The sequence below is a fragment of the Esox lucius genome, chromosome 6 (assembly GCF_011004845.1).
Source record: "Esox lucius isolate fEsoLuc1 chromosome 6, fEsoLuc1.pri, whole genome shotgun sequence".
NCBI classification, from domain to species: domain Eukaryota; kingdom Metazoa; phylum Chordata; class Actinopteri; order Esociformes; family Esocidae; genus Esox; species Esox lucius.
The window spans coordinates 19,316,535-19,337,380 of record NC_047574.1 but is presented as its reverse complement, the minus strand read 5'-3'; the positions used below and the strand labels follow the sequence as shown (position 1 = coordinate 19,337,380).

Sequence of the window (20,846 nt, the reverse complement as noted above, 5' to 3'; positions counted from 1 at the left end):
GTAGCTATAAAGGAAACATGCTTTCCTTTTACATTTACAGTTCAAGCTTATGGCTTATGGCTGATTTACTACCCATGGCATCCAATATGCAATCATTATAGTACCAAAATCTACTTTTACTCTAATTTAAAATGAGAATAAACCATTAAATAATAACACAAACAAATTATAATATTATCTAAAGAAGAATAAAAAGCAAGCCCCTTCCTTCTTATTCCTTAAGTTTGAGAGAAAGGGGAAAAGAAAGAGGCAGAGAACAGGGGAGGGGTGAAGGTGATACGACCATTGAACCCATTGGTTATTCTAAAAAATGTGACAATAAAATGTACATTCAAACACTTTAATGAAAATCTTTGCATGTGTCTCATGTTCACACTATACAAAAGTGGTGCATATTACTCACCATGCATAATCTCTGTATTCCTCAGACAGACCCCAAACTGCCCAGGAATAATTGTCTAGAAATTAAAAATGAAACTGGAGAAATGTCCCTGGCTGTCAAGAAACATGTCTGATATAAATGCATTTGTAAAGATATACTAACAAAATCTCCATATACACTGTAATCCACAGAAAAGCCGAGCCAAATGTGAACTTGCTATGTCTCCACTACCTGTTGTGTCAAAGGTTAGACATTTTGACTAAACCATTCTGTCAAGGCTTAACATCCCATGTTTATTTCTTCACCACGGGAGGGCGATCCAGGCCACACCACACATTCGAGGAGACCCGTCACATGCGCTCAGGAGAAATCCGTAATCTTTCCATTCAATGCCACAGCCTGCCAACACTTAATTAACACATAATCCTCTCATTTTGGATAAACGTTTTTATTTAGGAATGATATTGACATATATATTAAAAAATGTCTCAGTCGACCCGCAATTATCTTGAGGTTTTTGTAGTATGACATGCTTTGCAATTTGGTTAAAGACAACTGCTTTTTTAATACTATCTTAACAGCTAAACATTTGGCTATGTGCCTTTTCTTTTTTTACAGTGATGAATATTGGTTATGTAAAGCATTTTGGCAAACCGCTTTCACATCCTTAGTTTTCCTAACCTCATGCACATCCCAACTATACTCAAAACCTATACATTTGGAGTAGCTTACTTGAGGGTAAATGTCTGCTGTAAATTTGTCTTAACTTTCGTCCAAAAAAGTACACTCAGAGTTGGGCTGCTGCAGACCTCAGTTGGACATGACGCAAAATAAAAAAGTAACAAGATGAAGTGTTGAATTAAGTTGTCTGGTAAACTGAAAATGGGCTGTTCTGTATTTTCTCACAATGACTGTCTTTAACATTGCCGTGATCGGGGGAAGGGCAAATTGATACAGGATATTACACGGAGTGGGTAGGCTATATAGTTTTCTGTGTTGAACGCTGACAGTCGGTTCGAGTGGGATTCAACTGGAGGCGGCATCATGCACAATTATACTGGATGTTTTATGTCGCTTTGTTTCTGCGTCTCATGGGGTAAGTGTTTCCCACGATTTTTTCTTTGTCATTTCTTTAGTATCAGGGATACGGTATTACTTTAGTTTTGTTATACAGTATTGGAATTAATACTTGTCGTTCTCTTCTAAAATAATAGCGTAATCTGATTTAGAATCGCCTTATTTGCTAAATGTATTTACACATACTCAACATTTCACACCCGTAATGGTATAGCTAGTCAGAAAAAATACTTTATATTGACAAAATACACAAAATCTGAGTAAGTTGACATACATGTACAATATTAAGTGGTGAGCACATGAGATGACAAGCACATAGCCTGGGGTAAAGATTGGGCCAAATGTAGGATATGCAGTACATCCCATGACAATTGCCAATAATAGTCCAAGATGTGCGTTTTCTGTGTTAGGTCTCAATAAAACATTTTAGAGCATAAAGAGCAACGTCACATTTTTAACCATGGTTTGAAGTTATTGAATTACTGAAAAAAAAACAAGACTGTGTAATGTCATGCTTAATAATAGTTCAATTATTTTCAGGAATGTTTGTGGGCAGTTCTAGGACGCTGCCTCATGTGATGAGCTATAAGGCCATCAGACCTCAGAAACTGGATGCTCAATTTAGGAGCTTCTCCTCAATAAAGGTACCAAAAATCTCATCATTAATATTTCGAAGTCGCCTTTGTTGTGCCATAGCCTGTGTTGCAGCAAGGACTGTTTGCATTATACGCATTCCTTTTTAAATACACATTGTGCTAACTTGGCTGCTTATGTTCTTTACCCTATTGAACTTAGCATTCTGAAACGCAGTATAGCAGGCCCGTTTAACAGTTTGAGTCAGTGGTTTGCTGTCAGCATAATTTTTTGTGTAATTTGCCATCTGTATAACATTATACAGGATACCCTATAATTGAATAGTCTCCGCAACCCCCCCCCACCCCCCCCCCACCCCTTCTGCCTGTGTGTGTTCAGTCCTACCCTGAAGAGGTCCAATATTCTCTGATGATCGAAGGACAAAACTACACTCTTCATCTGGAGAGGAATAGGTCAGACTACATCAGTCAAATGCACACAGATACATACATACAGTAACCCTTCAATAACCTGATAAAACACACTTGAATTGTACCTCAAGTAACGATACTGGGGCCAGCCAGATAGGGACTTGAAGCTGTAAATCCTGCTGTGTCTTAGAAAGATCATTATCTGCTGCGTTGCAATGTGTCAGACAGAGGACGTAGCCAAAATATATGGAGACTATATCGACTAGGGTTGCACGATATTGGAAATAACTGACATTGCGATATTTTGTTTTTCTGCGATATGTATTGCGATATGAAAAAATGCAGGATGTCTTCAGAAAGAGCTTTGGCTATCAACCTGACAGTATGTATCCTTCGTTCTTCCCCAGCCCCATCCTCCACAATTAAAATGTATGAAACTCATGAAAATGTTTATATTCCAGAACAGGTTGCTAGGTAATAATATGTAACAGTAATAGTATAGCAATAGCAACAGTAGTAAAATAGAATGCGCATTTAGGCGTAACTTATAAGATGCATATGCAGTCTGTGGCCAAAGCACTGCAATCTGGTCCACTTGTTGTTCAGGTGCAGCCTTCACCATGTTCGCGGCATTGTCTGTTGTTATACAGAGTAGACGACTCTCATCTAGGCCCCAATCAGCTAAAGCTTCTCTCATCGCTGTTGCGATGTTCTAACTTGTATGATCCTCTGGGAAAATGCAGTTTGCAAACAGCGACATTTTAGGTGGAAGTCCTCATAATATTCCACTTGTGACAGCTTTTTTTCAACTTGTGCCTTGCATTTCTCATACAGCTCTGGGATGGCAACTTGAGAAAAATAGTTGCGTGATGCCATTACATACCGCTTGGACAGCATTGACATGCTTTGCACTCATCATACAAAGATTTGTGGTGCCGCCTTAAATGATCGAACAAATTGGTCGTGTTGCCTCATGTAGTGGCAAAGATTGCAAGGCACTCTCGACAAAGTACCTGTGTTTGGTCAACATCATCCTGTCTGTAGCCAAAATATTTCCATGTAATTGACAATGCATTTCTTTTTGCAACAAAATTCCTCCATTTCGGTCTTTTTTGCCTGTTCCTCGCTCATCATTTCGTCACACACAAGCAGAGCCGGTCAACAAACCGTGTTTAAAATAATAATAATAAACTGTGTATCCAATAACCTATAAATCTGAGTAAATTAGCTTAAGACAGATATAATGCTGGTTTTCCATTTGAAAAAACAAAATATATTGTGGACTGATATATGTTTACCTTACTAAATCACAATCACATGTGACTATTGCGGATGCGTACTTTGCAATGTCAATGCTGAAACGATATATCGTGCAGCCCTAATATCGACTACTAGCAAGTAACTTGGTGTTATTAATGATAAGCTAAATATGAATATCTTTGGGGGGAAAATGACTTACCAATTAAATGAACCTTAATATGTTGTCCTCTAGGCATCTGATAGGGAAACATTACACCCTGACTGATTACAATAAGGATGGAGTGACAACAACATCCCCGACACATCATGAGGTACATTCATGAATTACGCAACAGTTCTTTTCTGCAATGCTTAGATAGGATGGTGCTCCAGCTGGAATTAGCATGTGTTTTAAAGTTCTACATGCTACTTAGTCTATTTTGTAATTCATCTGACACTCTTATGCAGAGCAAATTACAGCCTTAAGAGCATCAATTTTCCTATTGGCCACATACAAAACTGTGCTCTAACAACTGTGCCACACAAGACTGAGCTGTATGGGATAGCAATATTTGACGCAACGTATTTGCTTTACTTGGCCAGACTATATCCATGTAATGTTGTTGTCATGTTAAAGTTCAGGTTCTACTGTCGTGTTATTGCGCGTTTACAGGACCACTGCTACTACCATGGCCATATTGAGGACGTGGAGGACTCTTCAGTCAGCCTGTCTCTGTGCTCTGGGATGAGGTCAGCACTAATTGGAATTGACCAGTTTATTCAGTGTGAACTCAAAGTTCTAAAAATACTTTTGGCGAAAGATGCACTGCAGGATCTTAAAGATGCAGTCTAGGACTTGTGGATATCATTTTTTAAAGCTCCCCTTCTGACAGGATGTATAATATGCTGTTTTTATTCGCATAATCTATGAGTAGAATTACTATCATACCTCAGCCATGAAATTCCAAGTTTGAATTGAGTGGTTTTGAGGACATGGGGCACAAATCGGCACATAAATAACATAGTACCCCATTTTTAGAGGCACTTTTTAGCTCGACAAAGCCACTTTTATAACCACTGCCCAAACAGTTGTGGACTACATCTTTAAGTAGAACAAATATGTTAAATATTAATGGACCAGTTTCGGCTCATAAGAACCACTTTAAAAACTGAAGAGTCGTGTGATATGTCATTTTGGTTAATGAAAAGCAGATGGCCCAACACAGAGCCCTGGAGCTAACCCTGTGTGACATTTAACAATGTTGCATGTGTAGCCATCAAGAGAGAGCTTTTCTTCTGGTTATTATGGTAGAACCATAGCCAGCTCTGGAGAGTGCTTTTATCTTACACAGTATCCACTCCCAGCTTCATTTTTAGTCAGAGTGACGGTTCTGTCAGAGTAAAACTCCACTGATCAGTGGATAACAGGTAAATCACCTGCATAACCAGACCATTAAGTCCATTCTAGATCCATTAGCCACTATTATCTATTATTAGCCTGGCTAACATGACCCACAACACTCTCAGTGCAAGAGAGGTCCCTGTTCAAAAAGTAATTTTGATGGAACCATCCAATAGGATTCTTGAAGCTTTCTGATATAGTTTTTATAGGAACCTTTAAGATTCCTACTTCACATCCCTCAGGATTGTCATAGCAATTAAGAATCCTATTGTATTGTTTCAAATCATGATTGAAAATGCTCAAATCATTTGAATAGGGCAGACTGTGACAGACAGGCTAATTCCCCTGGCTTTGAAAGATTGAAACTGTTTATACAGAGTTTCTCGGCTATTCAGCCTAAACTGACAACAGTGTCAGTAGATTACATTATTAGTATATTTGTTCAATATTTATCAACATATTTTCTATGCATCATCAGTATATTCTCATGCATTACCAGCAGTAGGTCCCAGTGTAGTTTTAATTGGCTATAAGGAGCTAATTAGCCCACCAGTTGCACCAGAACACAAAAGATGACTTGGAAGTTTCTACATCCCATAGACTCCATGTGTCCAATATACAGTGTAATACGTAAGTGTTTACTTAGATTGAATTGTCCCTTTTCCATAGGGGCTTTCTGCGAGTAGAAGAGAAAGTGTTCCTAATCGAGCCGTTAGAGGTCACTGGGATAGAGGAGGAGGGGCTTGTTGCCGTGTACAGACAGGAGCATTTGAGGAGAAAAAGGAGTTCCTGCTCCAGTGGCAATGACACTGTTTATGACCACGGCCCCTCCGGATTGTTCCAACACAGCAGCCTGGTAAAGTGTCACTGCAAACACATGTAGGGTCTCACACACACACACGCGTATTTGGGATGACAGTTAAGTGGATGGAATGGTAAAGTGGTCAGAATGTTGACCATTGCTTCTGTAAAAATTAACATCTAACATCCCAACTTTGCTGTATTCAGAAGAGGCAGAGTCAGAGAAGACAGCCAGGCATACAGAGAGTTGTGGAGATGGTCTTGGTGGTAGACAACTCCGAGGTAAGACACCTTCAGCATGTTGATTGATTGAGAATCTGCTTTCTAGTAGTAGGCTATTTCTAGAAAATATCCAAGCAATCAATTACTCAACAATAAAATCAGATAAAATCCTGCGTTTCAGTATAAGAAGTTTGGCAGTAAAAAGTTGGTAGAAGCAAGGATGCTTGAAGTGGCCAACCATGTGGATAAGGTATGCTTTTGTTTACGTGACGTAACTATGTGTGTTTCTGACAATGTACCAGGAACAGAAATATATATATATATAAAACATTTTCTATCCCCATTTTGATCAAAACTATTTATTCAGTGTTAGGTTTAGGGCAAAAGTTACAATTAGGGTTAGTTAGGGTTAGAATTAGAATTACGCATTAACGGTTCGTTTTAGGGTTAAGTATTAGAGTTAGTTTAAATTTAGGCATGAATTGTAGGTTATTGTTGTTAGGGGAAGTTTTAGGATGAGTTTAAGCAGGATTTTTTTTGGCTCTCCCCATTTAGAGAGCTAAGTAAACGTGTGTGTATGGCAATAATGTTGCCTGTGTGTATTTCAGGTGTACCGGCCTCTCGGCATTCGTGTGATGTTGGTCGGGCTGGAGTTGTGGTCTTATAGAGATCAGATCATCGTTAGGGATTCACCTGATGACACGCTCACAAGCTTCCTCCAGTGGCGGCAGGACAACTTGCTACGTAGAACAGCTCATGACAACGCCCAGCTCGTCACGTAAGACAAACACCTGCCTAGTCAGGTGCACTGTTGGCTGGAGAATCAGCCCTAACAATTCAGTATGCTAAGCCAGATGTGTTAGGGGCTAAACTGCTTGCAGTTTGAGATGAGCTTTTAGTTGCTGGAAGTGTTAATAATCAGATCTTCTTTGGCCTTGTTTGTGATTGCCCTGCCTTGTCGACTCTTTATTCATGTAACAGATGTTCTCTGAGTGACAGGAGTGACAGCATACGTATTTCCTTCCTATTAGTTCCCAATAGGGTTAAAATCCACAACCCTGAAGTTACTAGTGTCTTGCTTTTCTAAAGACAATTACATTATATATTTTCAGGCATAATTGACGAGAAGGCGTGGAGAGATAGAGTAGGAGGCTTTTGGCTGAAAGAGCAGTGGGCCAGATTCAAACCCACGCTGCAGTTTGTATAGGTGCTGGAGGCAGCAGCTTAGGTGGTTGAACCATCCATGGCCACGCGCTAGGCTTTCCCATTTTAGCCACATGGAACCACACCCAGGCCCTGCCACTCTACTCTTCACTCAGATAAAACTCAGTGCATTGTCGTGGCTACAACGCTTACATTGTAATGTTGTGCTACATCCTCCACTCTACCTAGGGCTGTGGACTTTGTGGGTACGACGGTCGGCTTGGCAACCTCCTCTGCTATGTGTACTCCTAAATCTGGGGGTGTCAATCAGGTGGGGGTTACATTTCTCTATTGTACATGATGTCTGAATGCCATAACAATGAGTGGACTTAAAGTTCCCTCCTTCAGGGACAAGTTACCAATCTCTTCTGCTCACCCCTCCCCTCAGGACCACAGTGCCCACCCACTGGGCGTGGCCTCCACCATCGCCCACGAGATGGGACACAACCTGGGAATGGCCCACGACGACGCATCACTCTGCAGCTGCTCAACGAGGGCATCCGCCCGGAGCTGCGTCATGGCTGAGAGCATTGGGTCAGTCTGAAACCCCTCGTTAGGAATACAACAACAACAACAGCGACAACAACACAAATGGCACTGAAGATTTACTAGCAAAACCTGACTCTCTATCTCACCTCTCTGGGTCCAGCCGGCTCTACCCCAGTATGTTCAGCAGTTGTAGTGTTGAGCAGCTCAGCAGATTTTTGGAAGACGTCAACCCATCCTGTCTGTTGGACACGCCTCTGGTTGACCGTATTTATGGCGGACCGCATTGTGGGAACGCCTTCCTGGAGCCAGGAGAGGAGTGCGATTGTGGAACGGTAGAGGTAAAAAAAAATATAATAATAGAAATCCAGTCGAGAAAACCCTGGATAGAAACATTTTAGGGGAAAACTGTAAGTTAGGAACCTACCAGAAACTGAGTGGAAATCTGGCCTGTCTGCTTTGTTTGTCAGGAATGCAGTAACCCCTGCTGTAACGCCAGCACCTGTAGACTGAACATGGGGGCTCAGTGTGCACAAGGAGACTGCTGCCACAACTGCCAGGTAACACACACACACACACACACGCACACACACAGACATGGTTGTTTTACCCTTGCCCTCCCCCCTACAGTTGAGACAGGTAGGTGCTGTGTGTAGGCCCAGCACTGGAGACTGTGACCTGACCGAACACTGCTCTGGCCTGTCCCCCGCCTGCCCCCCGGATGCTCACACGCTCAACGGACAGCCGTGTGACAATGGAGAAGGGTACTGCTACAACGGCCAGTGTCCTTCACACAGACAACACTGCAAAAGACTTTGGGGACCAGGTAAAACAAACAAACGCCAGCACACACACACACACACGCCAAGATATTAACTCTCACAAACACTCAAAACATCCTCTGTGTGTTGTGTTTAGATGCTGAGGTGGCTGCCAACTCCTGTTTCTACCAGAACTTTCGTGACGGACAGTGTGGTATGACCTGTTCATCACAGTAGGTCAACAAAAATAAACATACATTTTGCATTCTTATAAATATTAAATATTGAGAGGTTTTGGGTATAGAAATAAACTTGAAATGTATCCACCCCAATAAAAGATTGGTATCCTGCATCACAGTGCAAGGTCAATTTGACTCTGAAGCTGTAAATCATTTTGTATACCATTATATATAATAATTATTATGCTGTAAATTCTGAGCTGTGATGTTATGTCTCAGGGATATGATGTGTGGAAAGCTGTTCTGCTTGGGAGGGCGGGAGTTTCCTGTCACTCAGAGGAAGTCTGTCATCACCTTGTCACAAGGTGTCACTTGTAACGTAGCGACTATGGACCCCAAGGCCCAATCGGAGGACCTGGGAAACGTGCCTAGTGGAACCAAGTGTGGCAACAACATGGTAAGATTAATCTGTCAATCAACTGATCAACCAATCAATGAAATAAACAACCAATCTGGATGTGTTCATTCATTGTTTAGCCAGGACCTTACCCATTACGCTACCTGTCATATCACCTATCACCCCTCACCTGCGACCTCTCACCTGTGACCTTACCCCCTCAGGTGTGCTATGAGCAGCGTTGCCAAGACATCAAGGTGTACGGACCACAAGACTGCGCTGCCAAGTGCAACAACCGTGGAGTGAGACCAAAAATCTTTTTGTTCAATTTACAGTCTGGCTTTAATCTGAATTATAACTATATCTAAGGAACATGTGTTTATAAAAATGAGACTAGTATCTAAATACCTGAAAGTAGACTAGGTCTGGAATACATTATTAGTTACCAGACTGAGTTGCGCATATTGGATGTTTCAAGCCTTGAACAAATTCCCCCAGAGGGGTTTATCAAGAGGCAAAGATGAGCCAGTCAAATACAGATTTTTTAACTGAAGTAATATTCTTTACTAAATGTTGTATTGAGGCAATATTCTTTACTCACTGTTGTTGTATTTAGTCACTGTTTAGTGTTTTTCTATTTAAGTGTTGTATGTCATTGGTCAGTAGCTGACAGTAGCTGGTCTATGATAGGTCTGTAACCATGAGAGGCAGTGCCACTGTGACCCTGGCTGGGCACCACCCTATTGTGACACCAAACTGATGGAGCGTGCAGGTACTGTGTCTGTGTGTGTGCTCTGTACTGTGTGTGTGTGTGACTGTAGTCTCAAGTGGTAGAGTGTTGATATCATTGCCAGTTGTGGTCCGTTGCTGTAATCTAAACAGGTGAAAAAAGTCTGTACACTGTAGTCAGTCTGTACACTATAGTCAGTCTGTACACTATAGTCAGTCTGTACAATGTAGCAAGTCTGTACACTGTAGTAAGTCTGTACACTGTTGTCAGTTTTTACACTGTACCGATATAGCTGCTGTGACTGAAAAGCTGTTTCCTGTTGATGCTGTGATATTATTGCTTAACAGCTAGCAGTGATCATTAATCAACCCATAATGTGTGTGTGTGTGTGTGTGCGCGCACGTGTATGTGCATGTCTGTGAGCAGGCAGAAATGGTGTCATCATCACTGCGTCTTTAGTAGTGGTGTCATTGCTGCTGACCAGCCTGTTCATTGGACGTCTTCTGTACAGCAGGAAGCACAGGCAGAGGAACAGTCTGTCTAAAGTGTAAGAACAACACAACCACTTCTTACTTTTTCATACTGGTTCTCCATGTTAATCAAACCCATAACCTTGGCATTGTAAGCGCCGTGCTCTACCATCTCACTCCCTTCCTTTTCTTAAATGGCATTAGTCAATAGAGCATTTTAAGATAGAACGTTGATGCTTCCATGACATTGATTGCAGCTGTGCATAATATGTTTGTTGAAGGCCCCTCGGCTCTACTTCGGGCCAGTCCAACCCACTCTTTCAGTCAAGCAGTGTTCAGGGCAGCCCTCGATCTGGACCCATACACATCAGCCTGCCCACGTTTATGGAGTCGACAGCAACACAACAGTGCAAACCCCTCCCCCAGCCCCTCTCACATACTGCCAGCCAGGACTTCCAGCCTCTCAATGTCTCTTTGCTGCCTAACAGATCAGCTCCTCGGGTGAGTTTCCCTCAATCAGCCACACAGGTCCCTCACCAATTATCCCTCTAATTCCTAATAACCTGAACTATTCAATACTAATTTACAGAAAAAGCACCAAGAAGGAGCAACCTCTCTCATTCTTAAAAACCATAACCATTATATACAATTGAATTAACCATAAGATCTAAGATCAGTTTACCGTGCCCCAGTTCAAGCCTTAACCATCAGACAGTTAATCCACTACTTGCTCTTCACAATTTTGGAAGGAGAAAATGGGTAATGAGTCACAGTACTAAAATAGGAAGAGTTTCGTTAGAAGGAAGTCACCCCTGTGTCATATGCTAATTATTAAGATGGAATTGTTAATTTGTGAATTCCTGGACTTGAATTATATATATAGCAGTTCATTCTTTAGTCTTCTGACTTCTAAATAATTCATGGGCATAGTAATATTTTACTTAAGCTCATTTTACTCCTAACTTTCTTCTAAACAATTTACGTAAATGTAAACAAACACTCAATAGCCTCAAAACGTTAAAACTATAATTTGTTTATTGTGGATGGTTAGCCGTTGCATAGAATTTGAGAGAGGTTCGATTTCTCCAGACCTATCTCTCAGGCTTTCAAAAAACAAAGGCTGGTTGACCACATTGTTTTTGTTTCAACTGAGGATTCTAGCTATGACCTTCATGTCTCTCCTCCTCCCTGCAGCCTCCAATGACTATACTCACTGCTTTACCTCAGCCAATCACAAAACAGAAAACCTACCAATTTCTACAAGCAGCAAATCCCTTTGCTGTTGTTTGTCTTGCATTTGTTACATATCTAACATGACTTAATGTATATGTTTCTCTCCAGATTGTCAAGCCACCCATGCCACCACCTGTCGCCCCAAGCAAGGCAGCACATTTAATGGTGAGAATTGGTACCTTCGTGGTTTTTCAGAAAATTATTCAGACAGTAAATTATGCTTACTGTATTATGCCCACTACACAATATTTTATACAGAAGTAGACTTTATTTAAAGCTGTCTTGTTTCTTCAGGCTAAACCACAACCTCCATCCAGACCCTTACCACCTCTCAGCAACAAACAGGTACATCAGGACCCTTCCATAGGCGCCTTAACAACCACGCACACACATTTGTTGATGCTATTTTAATAATGTTATTCTTCTGTGATTGGGTTGTCAGGTGGCCAAGGTGAATTCCCAAGTTCTGCCCACATAGCCCACTCTGAAATTCAACACTACTGTTGTTGGCTCGTTGGGGTTTGAGGCTGAGTGTTTTGTAAAAGCACTTTGTGACATCTGCTGATGTAAAAAGGGCTTTATAAATACATTTTATTGATGATTGATTCATAGAAACAGCCACTGCTGGTGGGTAACCCTGGTAACAATCACATGTTCCTGATTTGAAAAATGATCAGTGATATTACCAGCACATTGTTGGTGTCCGTAAGAGGCCGACCCGCCACCTAATATAAAAGCACTACATACAGCCATGACATTTAGACCAACCTGCCATTGTTCCAGACATGTATAAATCCTGTATACTTTCTTGCTGGATAATGACCTGATAGTTATTCATGAATGATGATACAAGCATTGAGTGGCTCTAGGAGACATAAATAAGAGAGATGTAAATAAGTCAGGGCATAGTACCCAGTAACAACCATTGTACTCCTCATCAACAACAGCTTGACAGCGAGACTGAGTAAAGAGAAAGAGGGAGGGGGGGGAGACGGAGAGGGAGAGTGGGAGAAAAGGGAGAGGGAGAATGGGAGAGGGATGAGAAAGAGAGGAGAGGGAGGAAAGAGTGAGGACGGGAGGAGAGAAATAGGGAGAAAGAGAGAGGTGGAAAAGGAGAGAGTGGGAGAAGATTCCTGGTGCATGTGTGCACGTGTATGTGGATTAACACTTATATTATTATATTTACCCTGTAGATACCAAGGGGACCGAATATTGCCCTGAAGGCCCCCAGCAGACCCTGATGACGAGGATATAACCGTCTACTCCAAGGAGATTACATTCTACCGAATGGGAGAGGAATCATTGACTAATTGAATCTCCTTGTCATGTCTCTTCTGGAGAGACAAGGAGAAATTTTGCCTTAAGCACTTGCACTGTCTCCAACATTTTCCATCAGTTAAATGTTATATTCTCATATTACTGCATTGTTTGGTGTGGCTAAAACAAAGCAACGCTGTCTGTTTTTATAATCAGGCAACAGCCAGGACACACTGCTGCCTTGTGACCTGGACTGAAACATGGATGCGGTTCAACCGTTGTATGAGTCACTAAACTCAAATCGACCTCTAGGGACTCATGCCCAGCCCTACTGCAGATTTTAAAGGACCAGATATTGTTATTGTGTTATGTTAATAGCTTAATCTTGCCTTCTGATTGGTTGTGTGGGAATGTCACCATAATACTGGCTTTTAGATATACTGTGCCAAACTTTTTTAAATGATCTAACTGGATCAATCAGTTTACACCTTGTGACAGTTACAGTGAATTTGAATGCATAGAAATCCAATTAAAGGATAATTTACTTTAATGTACATTGTGTTCTATGAATTATATTTCTATCCATTTATTCCTATTTGATAGATGAAATTCATGGGCAAGAGTAAGAGCTAAGAAGAAATATAGCCTAGCGCTAAAACAAAGTCATATTTATAAAATGAAATGTTCTCACTTGGACTACCTGAGGTTGTTTTGAATTGACTTCCAGAGGGCAGTTTGTACACTGTGGCTCATCTTGGCATTACTGTAATTTCAGAAGATATTTTAATCTTGGTGTATGATTATTGTTGGTTTGATGATGTTGATATTAATGATGAGAACTTTTTTGTCTTTGTGAAACGTTCTGGTTTTTAAAATGTTTTTTGTATTTTTGGCCTTTTCTGCCTTGCACATTTTTCTACCTGATAAAAACTTGACAAAGATGGACATGCTATGTAAGAATAAATAAAATGTTAATACTTTTCAACGTGTTCTTGTTTCTCCCTCGATCATTCTACATGTTGTGGTCTCACTCGTCCTGTACGTGCTTCCTTGGTTACCTAGCAACGAGATCAACAACCTGTAGTGGAAGCTAGCTGGCAAGCTAACGATTCGTAGCTATAAACCGAAGTGTTAAGTTCTCCGTTGTCCATAAAATGGACAAAGAATTAAACGAAGAAATATTGCAAGACTTGTTTGCTTGGCTAGACAAAATACCCCTGTCCAGACCTAAGAGAAATATAGCAAGAGATTTCAGTGATGGAGGTAGGAAGTGGGAGACGAGTGCGGCAAGTTAGGCCTAGACGCCTTTGGGCTAAATTAGCTACTGTATTGTAGACACATTTTGGCCTAATCATGGATACATTATGAATATATCCAGCTAGTCTTTATAATTTACAAAAATATTGAATTCTTGTCATTTCCTATCTTTCTGTTGTCAGTTGTATTCCTGTATTCAACTTAACAAAGTTTACTAAACAGGTCAGAAACACGTCTTAGCAGTTTTGTTTATATCTGCTCTTGTTCCAGTGATGGCTGCTGAGGTCGTGAAGTATTTCTTTCCCAAACTGGTGGAGCTTCATAACTTCAGCCCAGCCAACTCCACAGTGCAAAAACTCAACAATTGGGGCACTCTCAATAGGCAAGTGTTTGTGTTTGGACTACAGTTGTCATATAAGACACACTTGCATACATTAATAAGATGTATTCTACTCTCGCTTTATAGTAAAGTTTTCCCAAGGCACTGATCTAGGTACAATTTCTTCCTCCCCTAATCCAACCGTCAACATCAGGGAATAAAATGTTTAAGCGGACTCAAAATCAGCGTGTTTTCATGTTGACAGGAAAGTGTTTACCAAGCTGAACCTCCACGTCCCAGAGGAGACAGTGAAGAGGATAGTGACGAGCACAGCGGGGGCAGTAGAACCTGTCCTCTGTTCTCTCAGAGAAAGGATTGATGAGAAGAGAAGGCAACGCAATGAAGACGCATTACTGGTGTGTGTGTGTGTGACTATCTAATACCTTTCACAGAAGTATTACACTGCATACGACAGTGCTACAGTGTCGACAGCAGCAACTGATAACTTCTTAGGCAATTAAACAAAGTGGTGCATCAGAAGCGGCCATTTCAGACTAGATAATTCTGCTTTGATAGAATGGTCATTGTTGCGGATTGATGTGCTACATATTGTTTTTACTCCATTTGGTTAATATGGTGGCATACATTTTATTTCTACTAAATATCTTGTAAAGTCATGTTGTAAAAAACGTAATGTACTTTTTTTATAGAGTGTGGTCTGCACCCAGGCGGCAGACAGGTAGGCTGCACTAATGCAGTTCCAAATTATTTGATTGACAGTTTTGGTCACCTAGGACACAGTATTTCTTCTCAGACTGAGGAAATAAAAGTGGCTGTTTGAAACCATCTCCTGAGAAGGTTTCATGCCGGCATTTCAAAAGCCATAGTGTACCCTTACAACTATGACATAACCAAACTGTTTCCAAATATGCCATAACCAAAGTGTTCCAAACTGTCTTTAATTATCAATCGTTCCATTGTCACATACATCCAGTTCCTTTGTGGAGCATCCAAATGAGTTGTAAAATTAAACCCACTAACTGTTGGTTTGCCTTGTAGGATCTGGGCTACTACAACACCAAGAACCAAGAGAATCCTCCCACAGGTACCTAAACCACAGAGGTTTTTAGACCTAGAGGTGCAACATATCAAGACTTTTCTGAATGCTTGCTAAGCAGACTCGACAAACCAGAATGTGGTTTGGGCTTCACAAGACAATGTTAAATTTAAATGCAAAACCTAGATTAAAAGCAAGATTAAACTATCAGTAATATAACCATGTGAAAGAGATAACCTAAAAAAAGAAAGTTCCGCAAAAACAGCTTCTTATTGAAGTAATGCCTTTGATTGGATACCATGGGTTTAGCTAGCTAGGGTTGCCATAACATCACCCACAAGTGTGATATGGGATTTATATTGGAGCAGCAAATTCATTATTCATACTAAACCATCTTTGACCAAACCCCTGATATAACTCCAACTCAAGCATGGGGAAGAGCTGATGTTTCTCTCCCTGCAGTGAAAACTAACAGACAGTTGTCTAGCCTGACTTCTCTGCTGATTCAGATGTATGCAGCACCTTTAGTTAGGTCTGATTTATGGGAGACTACTGAGTCAGGGCATGGTCAAGCTGAGGACAGTCAGGCAGACAGAGGGACAAAGACAGAAGTGGGCCTGGAGCCATACATGGTCAGTAATGTCCATTAAACGGCTGAGAATGTATGGGAGCTTCCAATAACAACATCACAGTCTCCATTTGAAGAATCCATGTAACTCTTTCTGTTTTTCTGTAAGCTAACCTCTAACCCTCCCCCACCCCAGAGCCCTCCCTCTGTCCATAGGATGTCTAGGCTGTCCTCTCTGCCAAGAGCTTGACGTTTCTAGTATTTTGATCCTCAATGGCTGAAACCCACATTCATCCTGTCTTCTGAATGGAAATACTTAGGGTGAAAATAAATCTATTTCAGTGGGTTTCTGGTATAGCGGGAAGATTTGATACGTATACAATATGATGATTGCCTGATTGCAAGGCGAAGCGTGAGCCAGAGCTGATGTATGAGGAACGGACAGACACGCGTACTGACAGACCAACGGTCGGGGCATTCAGTTTTCAGGGTCTCTCCTTCTGTGTCCCCCAGAGCCTCGTCCCAGCAATGGCAAAATGAAACCCGGATTGGGAGTGAAGAAAGAGGAGCCGTCACACAAACAAAGACAATCAGAGAAGACTAGGTACTGCTACTACACAGTCTCTAAATGGCGTGGATGCTTGTCCAATGACATGCTGCACAAACAATCAAATGTCACGGAGGAGCCATATTCTTTTTTTTATAGAACTTATAGAAAGTTAAGACACTAGGTGGGTCAAAACCTGAATGCGGATTATCCAGAAACCGTGGTATATGAAACCGTGGTATATGAAACCGTGGTATATGAAACCGTGGTATATGAAACCGTGGTATATGAAACCGTGGTATATGAAACCGTGGTATATGAAACCGTGGTATATGAAACCGTGGTATATGAAACCGTGGTATATGAAACCGTGGTATATGAAACCGTGGTATATGAAACCGTGGTATATGAAACCGTGGTTATAACAAAACAGCACTGTTCAAGTTGCTTTAGTAACTGGTTCATAATAGAAACAAGGCACTGTATAATTATGAAATAAGGGTTTGTGGTATATTGCCAATATTTCCCAGCAAAATGCTGTATCCAGGCACTCTGCATTGTGTTTTGACTAACAACATATTCCAGAAATCCTCATCTCATTATCATACAGTGCCTTATTTCTATCTACCAAACCGCCTCCTGCGTTTTGGTGTTTAAGTAACATGACCGCAGCAAAAATTACGCAATCAAGAATGCCGCAAGTTTCTTCAAATTACTTTACGTTTGTGTTTGTGCGCATGTGTGTAGCACTGTTTTAGGCCATCAGGTGGACCCAACCATTTGTCTGATACTGGAGGAGAAGGAGCAAGCTCTACTGGCCCTGCAGGGGACTGTTGAGGTACACACACAAACACCCACACACACACACACACACACGCGCACGCTCTCTGCGGCAGGGTTACAGGTGTTAGCTGGCCTCTTGAGTGACACATCCTCGCAAGCGGACAGGAAGAGGTAGTGTGTCACTCTCCGTCAGCAAATATGCTTCCTGTGTGTGTGTGTGTGTGTAATGTAAGCAGTGAGTCAGCTGAGGTTTTCCGCTCATGTCTTCTTGTCACCACATACTTCTCAGCGCCGTGTCACGCATGGCTTCTTTGATCGGAGATAGATGACCAAGCTCGATGTCCAATTTGTGTGGGTAGTCATACACTTTGTTATTTGCATTGGCATGTCTGTGTGTCTCTACCCGTTTCCCTGTTTCAGGTATAAAAAAGACATTTCACAATGCTTATGGGTTGGGTTTAAGCATGAACGTTTGGTAATCAAGGATGTGATTAAGTTTGCCTGTGAATTGATCTGACTGTGTGTGTGTTCGTGTGAAGATCTTGCAGATCAAAGTGAACAGATTGGAGCACCTGGTTCAGCTCAAGGACATGAGGATAGAAGATCTAACACGTCACCTGGAGACATACAAGACTAGGGCCAATGTGCCTTGACACACACACACACACACACACACATGCGTTTAAGGTTTTGAAATCTTTGTGGGTCCCTACAAGTATAGTAAAAGGACATACACACACATGAACAAGTAAGGTCTGATATGTATTCTACAGTTGAAGCTGAAGAACCTGTTTCTCATAATAGGTTCATGCCATGTTATAACTAAGAACATTCCTCCAAAAAGAGTGGTAGTGGAGTGGTAACTAGACTAAGGTTTTCCTATAAGTTTTGTTGTGTGTGTGTGTGTGTGTGTGTGTGCCTATTGGTGTGCCTTTATATAAAACCCATGCAACCTCTGACCTCTGAAGCTGTCTTAATAAAACACTGACACTACGTTGGTCCTCTGTTTTTCACTGCTGTCTGTTGGGTGAGTTGTCTAGGAAAAGGCAAAATAAAAAAAAGGATAGATATGATGTCAGTCGTATGACACACATCCAAATGTCTCATAAAATGATCACACTCTGGATCAGATTGGATTCAATTGATGATGAACTAAGTTCTATGATGGAAACTCTTCAATCTGAAACAATACCTGCAGGACACCAATTCTGCTCCTTATATCTCATTCAAACAATCAAGGGCTAAGCCCCTAACATTGGTCCCTCGGACTGGTTCTACGTTCAGGACCCCACCTCCACTAGGAAAATCATGTCATACGGGTCCTCACCTCTCCAAGTTAGCAGCCATATCGGCACAGCCACCTTTTACCTCAGTAATGGTTCCCGGTGGTGTGCTAGCTCTCTTATGAAGCTTCCAGAACCCAGTGCTGTTATGGCTAGGTATCCCTGATGTATTGTGATCCATCATTGATTGTTCTGTAATGCCACTTGAGTTTGAGATAAACAACAGCATGATTGACTAGAAATTGTTGTCACTGACTTCTCATTCTAAACACAATAGCACTGTTGAGCAGGAACTAGCAAGTAGCAATTTTGTGGTTCACTTTTGTATCCTTTGCATACTACCATTAAAAAACTTGAAACCTAAAGTTGATTTACAAAACTTTAATCATCGCAAGAATTAGCAAATCTCTAACCAGATTCAGCCGTAACCCCAGCCATACACAAATTGCAACTGTAATTTGCTCAGTGGTATTAATGTCGGGGTCTGTCACTGTTGTTTTTTCCCTGTTGTTGATGTGCCCATCATGTCTGCAGATAAAGCACCGACAAGGGCTGTCTCTTGAACACAATGTAGGATCTGACAGTGGCATGCTGGGTGGGGGAGGGATACAGACTGCATGGCTGGGGAGTGGGGGCCAGTAGGCTGTTATCAAGGTACCCACTGAAAGCTTATGAAGGGGGAGGCTAGGAAGTGAGACTTCAGAGAGGTTACATCTTCCAGAAAAAATGCTCTGGTCTGAGTGTGTGATAAGGGGAGTTGAACATCTCAGTCCTTGCTGACCACTCACAGGAATGGAATGTGTGAGGAACCGAAATAAAACTCTGCGTAAGAGAACATTGTGACATTCTGAGTTTGATTTTCACCAGTATTTAACCAGGTAACAGACCAGGTAAATTTCAAATAAACAACCCTTTTTAACGCCTTATATTATACTTTGATAGAAATAACAAAAAAAACACTTATGTGTGTATATTGACCATTTAGTTGTGTTAATTAACACATATTTGAAACAAATAATCTTATTGGTATTGGCTGCTGAATAAAAACCTACAATAACGACCCTCACTCTATTCATTCTCTAAAATGTGGTGTCTCTTGGCACAAGTTGAATATAGTAAACTAACACTGTTCAAATATTGCAATCACTGGAATTATTAAAACCTAAACACATTTTTTAATTTCACTTTGTAGGTGCAATATTGGCATGGTGAACATTAAGATTGCTAAAGCAAGTGGAACAAAAGATGAAATAAAAAATAAGCAGAAGTGGGAATAAATGCTCAATAAGTAAGCAATATGAAAATGAATAAAGGCACATTACATTTTATATGATTAACTATGTAGATTGCTGAAATTATGTGCTAATAGTTAAAAGTATGAACAGAATATGAATAGGGATGTATTTATTAGCTATATTTACAGTGATTTTTGTGCTTGCCATTTAATCTTGGAAACAGGTCACAAATCTTGCTTCGGTCATACTGTTGAACACTGTGGTATTTTCACTAACAGATATGGGAGTTTATCTATGTTTGATTTCTTTTCAGATTTTTTTTGCGTATGATCTGTGGGAAATATGTGTCTCTAATGTGATGATCCACATTACTCCCCCTGGCACTCAGAATTTTGCTGGTGCTGCTATCGCAAGAGAAGAAAGTGCAGTGGTTGGCTGTGTGTTTAACACCCACACACACCCTAACCCTACCCTAACCCGCATTCTTCCTTCCTCACTTAATTGCTGATGGCCTAACTGCAAAGGTCGTGGTTGGTGTTTGTGTAGTCAGATAATTCAAGACAGATATTTTTTTTATCCCCACAGTGTTAATATTCTGCCGTTTCTGGCATTCAGACCAGGGCCGTTGCCCAGAATCCTGGGCCCCAGTGAGAAAATATATGCCTGGGCCCCTGTCCTCCAAGTACAGACGGCATTCAAACTAGTACAAAATCAGAACGTGTTATTGTCTGCCATGATCAGTGTGCTGATTTTGGCGTGCTATTGTGTTATAGAGCTCCCTCTAACCGTTACTTAATACCAATGCCAAGCTTTTTCATCCACAACTATACTGAAAAAAAACTACTTTAAGATTTTCTTGAGTTATAATGAACACAACAGGTACAGTGTAGGCCCCCTGTTTCATAACGTATATCTGTATATCCAGTAATAAGAAATGTATAGACTAGGATCCAT

The 20,846-nt window shown here is 41.1% G+C and overlaps 2 protein-coding genes across 4 annotated transcripts; both read left to right on the top strand.

Annotated features, from left to right (window-relative positions):
• The first annotated feature begins 1,402 nt into the window (after positions 1–1,402).
• adam8a (ADAM metallopeptidase domain 8a) lies at positions 1,403–13,757 on the top strand. The gene is made up of 23 exons (XM_010870201.3): positions 1,403–1,478; positions 2,000–2,103; positions 2,432–2,505; positions 3,956–4,034; positions 4,376–4,452; positions 5,774–5,960; positions 6,113–6,187; positions 6,309–6,377; positions 6,736–6,905; positions 7,520–7,601; positions 7,719–7,864; positions 7,980–8,157; positions 8,287–8,376; positions 8,447–8,642; positions 8,735–8,810; positions 9,036–9,213; positions 9,378–9,455; positions 9,844–9,925; positions 10,310–10,430; positions 10,635–10,854; positions 11,695–11,751; positions 11,881–11,931; positions 12,780–13,757. The coding sequence occupies exons 1-23, from the start codon at positions 1,427–1,429 to the stop codon at positions 12,825–12,827; spliced, it is 2,490 nt and encodes an 829-aa protein (XP_010868503.2). The 5' UTR covers positions 1,403–1,426; the 3' UTR covers positions 12,828–13,757.
• A 159-nt stretch (positions 13,758–13,916) lies between these two features.
• Positions 13,917–18,988, top strand: spef1 (sperm flagellar 1). Of its 3 annotated transcripts, XR_002196854.2 has the most exons (8): positions 13,917–14,106; positions 14,371–14,482; positions 14,685–14,835; positions 15,130–15,158; positions 15,479–15,524; positions 15,986–16,108; positions 16,241–16,365; positions 16,558–16,620. XR_002196854.2 is itself a non-coding variant. In XM_010870203.3 (7 exons), the coding sequence occupies exons 1-7, from the start codon at positions 13,998–14,000 to the stop codon at positions 18,025–18,027; spliced, it is 714 nt and encodes a 237-aa protein (XP_010868505.1). In that variant the 5' UTR covers positions 13,917–13,997; the 3' UTR covers positions 18,028–18,988. The 3 variants fall into 3 exon arrangements, 2 of the variants coding, with proteins under 2 accessions (XP_010868505.1, XP_034148764.1); XM_010870203.3 differs by lacking the exons at positions 15,130–15,158; positions 15,986–16,108; positions 16,241–16,365 and adding exons at positions 17,339–17,429; positions 17,914–18,988 and having other exon boundaries at positions 16,558–16,648; XM_034292873.1 differs by lacking the exons at positions 15,130–15,158; positions 15,986–16,108; positions 16,241–16,365 and adding an exon at positions 17,339–17,904 and having other exon boundaries at positions 16,558–16,648.
• The last annotated feature ends 1,858 nt before the right edge of the window (positions 18,989–20,846 follow it).